The sequence below is a fragment of the Canis lupus genome, chromosome 14 (genome assembly GCF_011100685.1).
Source record: "Canis lupus familiaris isolate Mischka breed German Shepherd chromosome 14, alternate assembly UU_Cfam_GSD_1.0, whole genome shotgun sequence".
Taxonomy (NCBI): Eukaryota; Metazoa; Chordata; class Mammalia; order Carnivora; family Canidae; genus Canis; species Canis lupus.
In genome coordinates, this window is record NC_049235.1 from 23,555,655 (window position 1) to 23,570,173 (window position 14,519).

At 32.3% G+C, this 14,519-nt stretch overlaps 1 protein-coding gene across 2 annotated transcripts in view; it reads left to right on the forward strand.

Annotated features, from left to right (window-relative positions):
- GLCCI1 (glucocorticoid induced 1) overlaps positions 1–14,519 on the forward strand; it is a 100,318-nt gene that overhangs the window by 41,442 nt on the left and 44,357 nt on the right. For both annotated transcript variants that reach the window (XM_038556906.1, XM_038556907.1), the window contains exon 3: positions 11,479–11,565. In XM_038556906.1, coding sequence (XP_038412834.1) covers positions 11,479–11,565 — 87 coding nt within the window. The remainder of the gene's footprint in view (positions 1–11,478; positions 11,566–14,519) is intronic.

Sequence of the window (14,519 nt, forward strand, 5' to 3'; positions counted from 1 at the left end):
TTATTAGGTTATATAGTATTAAATTTATTAGGTTATATAATATTTTTTAAAATTAAAGGTGTTGAAATTTGTTTTCCTTTTATTCTTTTTTCTGGTTTATTGTTCTCTGACTTTGCCCTATCATTGCTTTTCTTCTCCCTTCCTGGAATGTATATATTTTTTTCTCAGTTTTAGAGATAAATGCTTAATTTTTCTACTTGTGATATTTCTTGTTTAGTAATATAGGTGTTTTATGCCAAGATTTATCCTCTGAGCTCAGCTTTGGCTAGTATATGTTTCCATTATTTATAGTTGCAAGATACCATGTAGTTTCAGTTTTGATATCCTGTTTGGTGAGAGCTTTTTGTTTTGTTTTTAATTTCTAAATGGTTAAAATTTATTTTCCTAGTAAAAATTAAATTTCTAACTCTAGTGTATTTAGAGTATGGAATTACACATCGGTGGAAATATCATTGAGATTTTCTTTGTATACTAATAGAAGATTGGTTTTTTCTTAATGCTCTGTGGATATATGAAAACAAAATGTAAAAAAAAAAAGAAAACAAAATGTAGTCTTTACTTTTAGATACAGAATTTTTACATATTAATTCAACCTTATTAATTATGTTACTCAATTTTTATAAAGCCCCGTTATGCCATAGTAAGCTGGCATTATGGAATTAATTTCTGTTGATGTATGTTTCCAGTGGTCATTGCTTTATATATCTTATTAATATAGATGTATAAAGATTTATGTCCATTATATCTTCCTTTTGGTTGGTATTGTTTATTATAGAATACTCTGTAGCTTAATAGTTTTCCCCTGAATTTAACCTTTTCATGATATAAATCAATATTGAAGGTAGTTTGTTTATTTATTTATTTATTTATTTATTTCTTCCATTGGTCAAGCACTCTAGTTCTGGATTCAGACTGACTTTGAATCTTGGCTCCAGCATTTTCCAGCTTTGTAATTCTGGGCAAATTACTCCATTGTTAATGGGATATTGAGTACCTCATAGGATTATCATAAGGGTTAAATTGAATCAATGCATTTAAAATGCTAGGAGTAAAAAAAAATAATAAATAATAAAATAAAATAAAATAAAATGCTAGGAGTAGTGACCTACACATTAGGTGTCAATAAATAATTGCTATTATTATTTACATGTACTAGCAGAGAGAGGGAAAGTTAAGTGAATGTTTGGATAGTGGCCTTGGCACTGTAAATACACAGTTGGAGGAATTTCAAAAGGGAATTTCTTCCTCCTTTCTCCTACCTCTTTCCCATGATTTTTATTTCTTTGTTTTGTCTTTTGTCTTTCCATTCTGGTAAATCGTGCTTAATGCTAGAAATAATTAGCTTTTTGCTATTTATTTATCTATGTATCTATTTATTTATTTATTTTAGAGTCATCTGCCATATTTCCTATTAGGGAAGAACAGTGTGGTGAACATGGCAGTTTTTAAAAAAAATTTCTGATGGACAGTTGAAGAATAGCTTTTGCTGTGTATAAATCTTTCCACTTTGATGTCCTATCTACTCCCTCACTCATTGTCCCTCTGAATTTGGTATCAGAGAATACTTGAAAATTGTTCTTATTTACCTTTTATATTCTTTGAGGAGTAAGAAATGGGATAGTTAGATCCTAAGTGAAATTCTGTATACGCTGCTTTTATTTTCCAGATGATGTTTTTGACATTTTATTGTTTAAAGTTAATTTTCAACATTTGAAGTATGTATGTTTGTTTGTTTGTTTGTTTGTTTGTTTATGGAGTGGAGGCGGTCAGAGAGAGAGGGAGGGAGAAAGAGCTCCATGCCCTACGTGGAGCCTGACAAGGGGGCTCGATCTCACAACCCTGAGAGCATGAGCTGAGCTTATGCTTAACCAACTGAGCCACCCGGGCACCCCTGTTTTTATTTATTTTTGAGAAACAGATATGTAATAAGTACTTTACATTTGGCTTTAGCCACATTTGATAAAGTCAGCAATTCTGAACTAAAATATATAAATTTATTGCTTTTGGAATTACAATTAAAATAATCTCTCCTTTTCCTCCCTTTGTGAAAGAAGCTGGGTGGGGAGGAATTTAATCAAAGGAGTGGATGATATACCTCAAATAGCAATAGATGTGAAAGAGAACTTTCAGTTTTACCACTCTGATCAAAAACTCATTTCCTGACCAAAAGTCATGCTTAATACAGCTGTTTGGGTTTCCTGTGTCCTTGTTAAATAAGTTTGTTTAAGAAACAGCAGTGGATGGAACTATTTTGGGGAGTGGGAGGCTTCTCTGGAAATGGAAACAAGTCTTAAGATTTGGCCATCTTGGCTGCTTAGATTGTATTCCAGGGACTTAAAGTGTTATTTTTATTGAGCTGGTTCCTAACTGGCTGTTGAATGAATGTATAAAGATTCCTTCCTGTTGAAGATCACCTTTACTTTCTCTTTCAGCTATTAGCTAAAATTCAGACACAGAGGATAGTATAATTTAGAGCTTAACAGTCCTCGTGAAGGTAGTCCTATTCCTAAGGGAGTGATATTTTTGGTTGCCAAAATTGATGAGAAACTTAAACTCATGACAAATATTTTAATATTTTATTTATCATTTTCAAACGCTATCTCTGAAATTATCAGAAACTTAAAATTCTGCTTATTTGTAATAGGTAGTATATTTATTTGATTCAAAAGTAAGGGATTTTTAGCAGAGAGCCTTCCTCATGCTCCTGTTTACCATGTACCTGGGTTTCCTTCCATTACTGGAAATATTTAACAGATAACAAAATTAACCTGCTTTTCTTAGTGTTTCCCCCCATACCTTTACCCCTAATTAACTTAGCTCTAGGTAAAATTGTGAAATAGCTTATATTTATTTGGAACAACCCTCTTCCTCCATCATCTTGACCTTTGTTGTCTGATACATTAATTCTCATCCTTTTATATCTTTTAACCCATCAGTTTTCTGTTAAAAATCCTATAATAATAATAAATAATTAGCATTTACTTAGGCATTTGTTAGTGATATTAAGCTTTGAGAACTTAAGAATTAAATCATAGTTAAGGGCAACATGCCTTTCTACTTATTAATAACTGCTTTGTATAAATGAATGATTGGGATAGGATATATCACATTCCTAGGAAACAGTATGAATCGAGTGAAAACAGTTTTCATTGCTGTTGGAATTCTTATAACTTTTAGAGAATAACACTGGTACCTATTGCAGTGAGGATTATATAAAATAATCCATGTTAAGCTTCTAGTACAGTATCCAGGACATGATCGATATTGGTAAATACCAGTTGCCTTTGTATTAGAATTAGAATCTATAATCTATTAGAATTAGAATCTATAATCTATAATCTATTTTGCTGTCAGGAGGAGGCTTACATATAATGATACTGAATTAAGTGACAGAAAAAGTCATTATTACTAATGTCAACAATTGACATGCAATTATGAGCATTATATCTGAATTGGTAGGAAATGGCATAGAAATTATACAGATAACTGCAGCATGATAGGGGTCTGAAACTCAATAAACAGTTCCTGATAGGTCACAATTCACTCAGTCCTAAGTAGCTATTGCTGTCTATCCTGCAGTCTTATAAATAAGAAATGGCACTTCAGATTTTTGGGTCCAAGTATAGGAAAGTGAAGATATATAGTTAAAGAAACTCCTTCCTTCCTTATCACTTAGGTATCCCATTGATGATATTCATGGCATCAGTTGAGCACTTTAGTCTTTATGACTTTGGAATGATGTGGAAATATTTTTGGAAGGTATCTCATAGTCACTTATGTTGCTGATTTTCTGTCAGGAATGAGAGATTTTTTTTAAATGCTAAAGACTATCCAGAAACAAAGGTAGTTTATCTCTTGGATAATTCAGAGGCAGTTATACTCCAGTGTGATTGTTAAATATATTATTTAAAGTGTTTGGGAATATTATTTTTAAAAAAGTAAAATTGCTTTTACTTTTTTACATGTAGAATCAATTTTTTGAAACCCAGCAACCAAGGTTAATTATAATTTAAAAGATTGTAACACCAAAGATTAATATATTCTAATACTCTCTAAAAACTGAAAATTAGATCTCCTCATTTGATTTTAAATCTGTTCCCAAGAGTAGTGATAGAACTTATCAGAAAGGGTATTGTTAGGTCTAAATACCAAGTAATAAATTGAAATATTTTTTATACTTTTAATTCCTTGCATTACCATCACCTTTTGATTAAAGCAGAAGCTGGTTATTTGTCAAGAGTCTATTAGTAACTGTGTAAGAAGCCACAGAATAGTATTTTCATTATATATGTTACATCTTTAATTTTTTTATTAAATGTTCTCAGCTTGACTTGAGAAACCTAACTGGATAGATTATGAATGTGCAGTCCCTCCTGGCCTCTTCTATTATTATACTTGACTAGTTAGTGCCTCAGTGTGATTTGAAACTTGGCAAGAAGAGCATGACAAAGAAAAAGAAATATCAGTTACTTTTGAGAAAATGCAAATGCTTGAGACTTTCAGGTTCAGCAGTACATGGCTTTCTTTTTTTTTTTTTTAAGATTTTATTAATTTACTCATGAGAGACAGAGAGAGTATGGCTCTTTTTTTTTTAATTGAAAAATGAGACTGATTTATAATTGCCTCTTTGGCTTAACTATTTTTAGTAACAGTTTTATTAAGATAAAATTTATATACCATACAGTTCACCTACTGATAGTATACAGCTCACTGGTTCATAATATATTCAGGGTTGTACAACCATTGCCACAGTCCATTTTAGAATATTTTCATCACTCCAAAAAGAAACGACTGTGCCCATTAGCAGTCATGCACTGTTTTCCCCCAGTCCTCTCTCCCTCGGCAATAGGCACCCACAGATCTACTTTCTGCCTCTGTAGATTTGTGTATTCTGAACAGTTCACATAAATGGACTCATATGGGGCTTTTTGTATCTGGTTTCTTTTACTTAGTATAGTATGTCTAAGGTTCATTCCTATTGTGACATGTATCAGTTCTTCACCCCTTTTTATTACTAACTAATATTCCATGGCATAGACTAAAATTTATTTATTTATACATTCATAAGTCGATGTGCTGCTGTGACCATTTGTGTACAGGTTTTTGTGTAGACACATGTTTTTGTTTCCCTAGGGATTGCTGGATGATATGGTAGCTCTGTATTTAACTTTTTCAGGAGAATATTTTTATAGATATTTTTTCCTTTACATAATTAAAGTATACCATGAAAGGCATATCTAAACTGAATTATAACTCCTGTCAGTATCCTAATCAATAACTTTCCACTAATATTTCTGAGTATTTGATATTTCAGTGAACTTCACTTTTCAGTTATTCTAAACACTTAAATGTTCCTGCTTATCTGAAGTTTCCCAACTCTGTTCCCATAGCCGATAGTTGGTGATCTCTGTTTAGACCCTTACTGTTTGGAGAAAAACCCTAATCCCCTAGTCAAAAGAAACTGGTCTACTGAAAAATATTTTATGCAATATATACTGACATTTTAACTTATATGTGACTTGTATGTAATCTGTCTTCCAAAATAGATTTGACATTTGTGTCTGAAGTTAGGAGGGCTTTTTCATTGTCAATATATGCCACACTTACCAATTCTATAGCATAGCTATATTATTTTTTTAAATCCTGTTTCTGATTTTGAAAACAGTAGTCATTGTAGAAAATACCAAAAATCACAAAGTAAGTTGTCTGTATTCCTAATATCCAGACATAGCCATTTTTTAACACTTTGATATATATCCTTTTACATTATGATTATTTACATTTAAAAAATAAAAATAAGACCATTTTAAAAAGAGAATTTAGATATTATAGGTAGTGTTTTGTACTCTTTTTTAAAAAGTCATAGCATTTTCTCATGAATTAAATATGCCTAAACATGGTTTTAAATCCATTTTTCCTGATTTTTTTTTTTCTTGTTCGGCTAGGAAAAAATTACGGATTTACTATTGCATTATCTAGAATTCTCACTATTCAAACTATAGTTTGAAATATCTCTCCCTAGTCTTTTTCTGTGTGTATTTGCTTACTAAAATGGGATTGTAGTCCATGTGCAGTGGTTTTTGTATTGTTAAGAATGTGCCACAATTTTTCATTTCCCTACTGATAGATATGTAATTTATTTCCAGAGCATCTCTGGATGTACATCTCAAGTTAATTCTTGGAAATAGAATTACTATGAATATTGTTAAGGTTGTTGGCACATTTATGATTGCTTTTTCTCAAATTAGCATTTCTTACAGAGTAAGGCAGATTATTTCACTTTATCATGTGGAACACAGATGCAATAGTTGATTTCTGTGGTATTTCCTGTTTTTAGAAATTGCAATTCACCAACACCCACCCTCCCCCTTACCTTAGGCTTAAGAAATACAGCTTTTAATGTCTTTTGAATAAGTTCCTTGGTACTAATCTGGAAAATCACAAACCGTTACTTCACAGATTATCATTCACTTGTGTTTTGAGCACATTGAGGCCTAATTAGATATAGATTTTATACATTTTACTTATATACTCAGGCGTGTTAATCCTTGCTAGGGACTACTCTTTAATGTAACTCAGTAAAGAAAACTTTCTGTCAGTATTGCTTCCCACATGGCTCCAAATGATAGTTACATTAGCTTATGTTAATTTCCAAAGATGTAATTATATGCAGACTGATCTTATACTTGTTAGTGGATATTAGCCTACAAGAAAAATGAGTGGGTATATGGTCAGCCCGGCACCTTGAGTTTGGAATCTGTTTCTTACTCATTTTTATTTCCTTAGTTAATAATGGTTTTCAAACTTTAGCTTGCATCACAATTATGTGGACAGCTTGTTAGAACATAGATTACTGAACCTATCTAAGAATTCCGGACTTAGTTATTCTGGGATGACCCTGAGAATTTGCATCTCTATCTTGATCTCAGATGAGGCTGATGCTGCTCATCAGCAGACCACACTTTGAACTGGTCTAACCTAATGAGCATGTAACTTACTGTATAGTTGAAGTGTGATAAAAAATTTGAGCATGTAACTGCTGCTGTCCCTGAATTCCTAAAGCTTGTTCAGATGAACTCTTTCTTTTCTACATCATTTGTCAATAAGTGAAACAGTAATTTATATTTATGCTTAGTTATAAAACTATACTTGTATACTGTTATCAGAAGAACAAGGGATAATAGTAGAATCATAATCTTTTTGTGCTCCTTTTAATGCTTTATCAGGATAGACTTTTCAAAATGATCTTTTAAGTTAAAAGTTTTTTTTAAAGTTTAACCATTTTTTCATCAGTGGAAAGAAACAAAACTCAAATTATATATTTATAAATAATGAAGGGTTTTTAATTGTTTTAAAGCTTTTTATAATTTAAAATCTGTCTGTAGGGATCCCTGGGTGGCGCAGCAGTTTGGCGCCTGCCTTTGGCCCAGGGCGCGATCCTGGAGACCCGGGATCGAATCCCACGTCAGGCTCCCGGTGCATGGAGCCTGCTTCTCCCTCTGCCTGTGTCTCTGCCTCTCTCTCTCTCTCTCTGTGTGTGTGTGACTATCATAAATAAATTTTTTTAAAAATTTAAAAAAATAAAGTAAAATCTGTAATCAATTATTTAAGTATCATTGATTTTTATGTAATTCCATTTCATTTCTTTTCAGGTTGATCAGTACATTAATACTAAGGATCAAAAAAAATACTAAGGATCATCTCTCTAAGTACTGTTGTAAAATAATTAGTAGTCAGTAATCATATTTCTATTATAGATTATAAATTACATTAAATTCAAAGACCAAAGATGAACTGTACAAAAAATAGATTTTTCAGTTTTACAGAAGAGGTGCCTGGCTGGCCCAATTGGTGGAGCATGCAGCTCTTGATCTAGGGATCCGGAGTTCAAGCCCCCACGTTGGGCATAGAGCTTACTTTAAAAAAAAAAAAAAAAAAGAAGTTTTACATAAGTTTTAAATAAGATGATGAGAGTTTTATGAAGTGATTAGTTTTTTTGGTTCTTGTGGGGGTTTTGGAAGTGGCTTTGGCTCTTGCATTTCAAAAAAGGAGGAATCATGGGACGCCTGAGTTGCTCAGTGATTGGACGTCTGCCTGTGGCTCAGGGCATGATCCTGGGGTCCTGGGATCAAGTCCCACATCGGGCTCCCTGCGAGAAGCCTGCTTCTCCCTCTGCCTGTGTCTCTGCGCGCCTCTCTCTCTCTCTCTCTCTCTCTCTCTCTCTCTCTCGTGTCTCAGGGCATGATCCTGGGCTGAAGGCAGGTGCTAAACCACTGAGCCACCCAGGCATCCCCTAAAACTTCTCTTAGAAAATTGTCTTAACGAGTGTTAAGTCCCTTGCAATAGAACTGTTTTCTCTGTATTTCACTCATAGGAAAAGAGGTCCTCCCATAGGAAACCAAGGGGTAATAGATGGACCTGAGGGTTGGAGAGAAAGTTATTTGGGCGGGACCTTGGACAAATCTGAGAGGTGAAAATAGAAAATGATCTTTTTTAACCCTTAGGTATCCTTATCATGTAGAAGAATTTTTTTTTCCAACTACTTTTTTGTCAACAGTCTTAGAGATGGCCTTGGTTCAGCTTTATTCAAGTGTACAAAAGATTTATTTTCTCTTCTTTGGTAGTGTCGGTGGAGGCAACTAGAAAGGAAGAATCCCCTAAGTGTGGTGAATGAAGAGCAGGCAATTATATACAATACAAACTATTGAGGATTATATTTTTTCCTAAGCTTTCTATGGAAGATGTTAATAAAACTACTTGTACAAGAAGTGTTCTGGGGTTATATAATTAAGAGAAAGAAAGTAAAGCAAGTTTTTAATAAAGTGTGTGTGTGTGTGTGTGTGTGTTTGAAATTTTGAAATGCTCATTGCATTGTACATGTAGTATGGGAAGGTATAAAATACAGCATTTCCCAAATTAATTTAACCATCAAACTCTTAATCTGTATTCTTACCAACACCCAGGAGCATGTTATAAGTGTCACAGTTTATAAAATTCTACTGTAAATCAGTGGACAGTCTAGTTGGAAGGAATTGCTTACTTGTATGAAAGGAAAGAACTTTTGCTGCTTTGTGTTATCTAATTTAAGTAGTAAAGCATTTATCAGACACTCAGATTTAATAGATTAGATGCAAATTAGTCGTCTTCTGTGACTTCACGAGCATGAACTTTACATAGATGTAATAAACTGAGTAGCTGTCTCTTGGTTTTGCTTCGACTAAACTAACTTGTTAAACATCTGTGATTAAGTGTATAAAACACTGCTCTCGATAGAACTTTCTGCAGCTATGGAGACGTTCTGCCTCTGTGCTGTCTTGTGTAGCAGCCAGTAGCCACCAGCTACATGTGGTTATTGAGCATTTGAAATGTGCTAGAATGACTGAGGAACTGAGTTTTTAGTTTTATTTCATTTTCATTCATTTGAATTTAAACTTTTGCATGTGACTATGTAGTCTGCAGAATATATTTGCAGACTAGAGCATTTTTCATACTATTTATTTTAAATTGATGTGATTAAAATGAAATTACCTTTTTTGGAAAAGTTCATAGTATGATGAATATATTTAAACAATGTATATGCATGTAATTCTGTAGCCACATGACTGAGAAGTCTCTTCTAATGGTTTTACACTCTTAAAAGTGTAAAATCTAGCTATTTTACTAGCTAGATATCAGGAACATAAATATTCCTTTGTTGTTTTTATTTCTTTTATATAACTAACACTACATTCTGAAATAATCAAACAGGTTTTCACATTCAGTTTTAAGAAAAGAATGATAATGTGAAGAAAAAAGATCTGTGAAATAAGAAATCTCAAATGTAGTTCCATTTGCCAGTGGCATGCTTGGCCAGTATTAAGGCAAGTTGTTAAAGTTTTGTGGCTATTTGTTTATCTCTAAGTTGGAGATACAGTTTATGTAAATGTCTTTTGAAAAAGTTGTATGACAATAATTCCTCTTATAAATGTAATTGTGAAATAATTATGAAACATATCAGAAATTTCACTCATTTTCTGTGAATGTACTTTTGAATTTTAAACATTGTGATCCTTAATCATTTGATCTTTGACAAGAGTAATGCTTATACTTGGTAGAAAAATAAAAGTAAATGAGGCATATAAATTCTCAAAATAAAAGTTTGATAAAGATAAACTCATAATTGAATAATTTTAGAATAGTTGATTATTAAAGATATGACTACTTGGTGGAGGGGGTGATAAATTTTTTCAGTGAAATTTGACTTGTCTAGGCCTGAACTTAGGAAATTTTAATAACTTAGTTCTTTGCAGGCAGCTCATTTAATATAACAATATCCCTTATTCTTGAACTTGTCAACTGAGTAAACTGTTTTGCTCTCTGTTACTACTAAATACTTTCACTTTGGTATTTGAACTGGTTAACCAGTTTATTTGTGTTTTTATTCAACTAGCATTTAATTGTTGGTTTCATTTTGGAATATTATTATTTTTAAGAGGTGGTAATTCAAAAAGTTGTTCATAAATATTTTGAATTGTATAAAGTAGAACTGATGTCTTCTTCATAAGAAGTCATGGAGCATCACCTCAACATAAGGATTATTATTATTTTTTTTTAGTATTCAATAAAATAATTTTTAAAGCTATATATAATTATTGTGTTAATCATCCTTAGTCTGTATTTAGTGGTTTTTGCTTTCCCTAATTTGTATTATACTAAGAGTTTTCTCCTATCTTGAAGATGATATTTTATAACAACTCCTGAATAGTCTTACTATTTGATTTAGTGTTTTGTGTTACAATGGGTATAGTGTCTATTACTAGTTAAATTATTGGAAATGAGGTTTTTGGTAAAAACAATTCTCTTTTCTGACATGTAGCTGAAGTTCTTTCTTAAAAAAGATGTATTGCTTCAGATTACAGTAAGTTTATTCAGTTTAATGTTTTTCATTTTTAGAATTTTATATTTTCATTTAAAGATGCGGAATGTTTTTCAAAAAAGATTATTATTGCTAACACTGTTATCTGAGTATAGGAAGAATAGTACAATAAGCCATTTATCTTGCTAGATATTTGACATGTAGGTCATATGTAATCCCACTGCTTCTGAGCTAGTTCTGTTAATCTCATTTCCATCTATTTTAATTAGTAGAAATGCCATTTTATATTTATTTGGCAGTTCTCTTTAAAAGCACCAATATGTATATCTTCATGGTTCTCTTTGATAGTTTCAAGTTATTAATGTTAATATCAGAAAACCAATGTTTTGAATAATATCACTCGGATATGTCATAGATTGATCATATCTAATTCAGAATATGACAGTGTTTTAAGCCTTTTACAGGTCATGAAAATCTTAGCATTTAAGGGATTTTAGTATTTAGTATAACCCTTTAACTGGTATGTGCTAATATTTTGAAATATGTTTGAATTGCTGTGAGATTTAGGAGTAGAGATAGAGTTCCTTATTTTATTATTTTTATTCTTCTTCTTCTAATTTAAGACACCTAGCTGTTGGGCAGAAGAGGGAGCAGAAAAAAGGTCACATCAGCGTTCTGCATCATGGGGGAGTGCTGATCAACTCAAAGAGGTAAGTTATTGCTGTTTTCAGCTATAACCTGTTTTAATCCCAGCAAATTATCTTACTGTTTCCTGAATATAATGATATTTTCTTTATTTGTATTAACCTTACCTCTTTCAGAGTCTAAGGCTTGCCTTCCAGGTTTGGGTGAACAAGTCTAAGTTTACTTTACTTGTGCCCTTCATATCATTTATAAATATTTGTTATGTACACTTTCAGCTTGAGCCTTTTCAGAGTGAAGTCTGGTTTTTATGTAAGTCTCTATATCTTGTTCCCTTTAGCTATCTTCTGTTTCTGCTTCAGCTTTCTTGTTTTTGAAAAGTTATAGCAACCAGAACTTTAGATCATAGATTTGTACAATGGTAGGATACTGTTTCCTGCTTCTAATAGCTTTTTTGTAATATCCAACATATTGTTGCCCTTTGAGATTCAGTAGTGCAGTAGAAGAACCCATGTGTTTTAGGAATAGTTTTTATGACTCTTTCCTTTATTATCAAAACTTAAATTATGATCATCTTTATTTATACTTGGGATTATTTTTCATGATCATGTTATCTTTTATCCACTTAAATTCTTTTATATAATTATTTTTATAAACTTACAGAGTTGAAAGATCATCTAGCTCATCTCCTAAACAAACACTTCTTAAAAATGTGGTCATCTAGTCTGTTATGCTCATTCTCAGTGAGAGAAGCTCATCACTTTACAAAAGGACCAAATGAGTTCAGTTGTTTTAGCTTAAGTTATTAAATAGTTTATTGAGCTCATAATTATTTCCCTGAATTTGATTCTGCCTTTTGTATCAATATTGAGTAAGTCTACTTTCTTTCTTTTTCACTGGCATTGCAAGTTTGTATTTGGAATTTAATCCACAATCTAAAAAAAAAAAAAAAAAACTAAAAAAAAACAAAAAAAAAAAAAAAAAAAAAATAATCCACAATCTACAAGTTATTTATAAGACATGAAAATGGAAAATAGCACAAAATACGATTGAGGTATAAGCTGAGAGCACAGTATGTCATGTTTCAAGAAATATGATTCAAAATTTGTAAACTAGTGACCAGATAGATGAGTCTTGTTTTATAGTAAAATTATATAAAATATTTTACATTGGATAGAGGACAGTTTTGTGTGTCATGTGATGTGTAAGTCTACTTTAAGTATTTGAAAGACTAGCAACATGTCATTTTTTTTTTCAGGCTAAAGATTGACTTTTCTCTCAAGTACTTTTCATATGTCATAATTTCCTTACCTTAGTGTTATTTTCATATACTGTAAGTTTATCAGTATCTCTCAAATACTGTGAGGTATTCAGTCTACACTGAATAGATATAGTTTGTTAGCCTGATTTCACCTGCAACCATATTATATTTTTAGTAGCTATTTTATTGCTGTAGAGAAGTTCTCAACTTTTCTATATACCCTGTACAAAAGCACATATGCCCAAGTTGAGTTTTTCCCAGAAGCAACAAAAAAGAAAGGAAGCTAAGACACTAATATGTCTAGTCTAAAATAGTTGCACATCTGTGCATAGAATATGAATAACAAAAAAGTGAACTTACAGTTTTATCTCAGAGGTAAATATACTCTCAAAGTTATAGTCAAGATTTGGTGTAGTTAAATTTTGGACTACAGCAGCATGTAATATATGCTATTAATACAGAAATGTCTGAGGTGACTGAGAGATATTTGCTCACTTTCTCCACAAAGCCACCATAAAGCTGTACAAGACTGCCAAAATAACTAATTCACTGGTCTGGAAATCAACCAAACAAATTGAGAAATTTTTTTCATGAAAAGCATTGAACTCAGAGTCTAAGAACAACACAGATTTGTGGTGTTATCTGGTGCTACTCATCTCTTCTTCCTCATCCCCAGCTTTGTTGGTATGGCATTTCAACCAGGATGGGGCAAGCCTTTAAAACTGGAAGCTTTGTAGCTGGAGAGAGAGTACTTGATAGGAAATATTGTAGATTAAAATAGTAACCTTAGTTACAAACAAACAGCCATTGGTCCCTATCAGTGGCTTCCCTAGTCTAAGGTATGGTTCAGTTTGTGGCAAATAATAGACTTGTGAAGTAGCAGGATTTTATAGAGTTCTAGGGGTTAAGATAGTCATGGGGGATTGATAAGTTCATGACATATCACAGATTGACTGAAGACTGTAGATAACAGCAGAAAATGAAGTGGGTGTAAGTTATCCACATGTCATTGCTCAGTGGAATCTAGGAAATACATGGAGAGGAGATTCAAGCAGGCCTAATGGTAATAAAATTTGGGGCCATCTTTTGAAAGGCTCAGACTTTGAATGTACTCTTCATTCCACACACAAATCCCTTCCTGGGAGTGGAAGCCTTACTGGATTGAGATAGTTGAATAAAATCTCTGATCAGTCTTCAGCCAAACACTATAGTGAACACTGGAGACCAGCTTGAAAAGGTCTTAAAAAGCCAGACTTAAAAACAAAAATGGGATCAGGGTGAATGGAGAGGAGGAGAGACATCAGTGGCCACACAGTGCAGGGGAAACAGACTTATCAAGATACTAAAACACAGATAAGACAACAATCACCAAGGAAAATCAGAATCTAGAATTGCTACAGTGCATTGTTTAAAGTGTCCAATATTCAACAAAAAATTTAGAGATATGCAAAGAAACAAAGTATGACCCATACTTAAGAAAATCACTAGAAATTATGTCTGAGTTTCTCCATATGTTGGATTTACCAGACAAAAACATTAAAGCAGCAATTAGAAGAATGTTTAAAAAGCCAGAGAAAATGGTGTTTAAGGCATTAAAGGGAAGTAGGGTGACAGTCACTCAGTAAATAAGGAATTTCCACAAAGAGATAATTACTATAAAAGAGAAACAAACAAAAACTCTAGAGTTAAAAAGTTTAGTAACTAAAAGTTAACTCAGTGGGCTCAATAGCAGATTTAAGATATCAAAAAAGAATTTGTGAA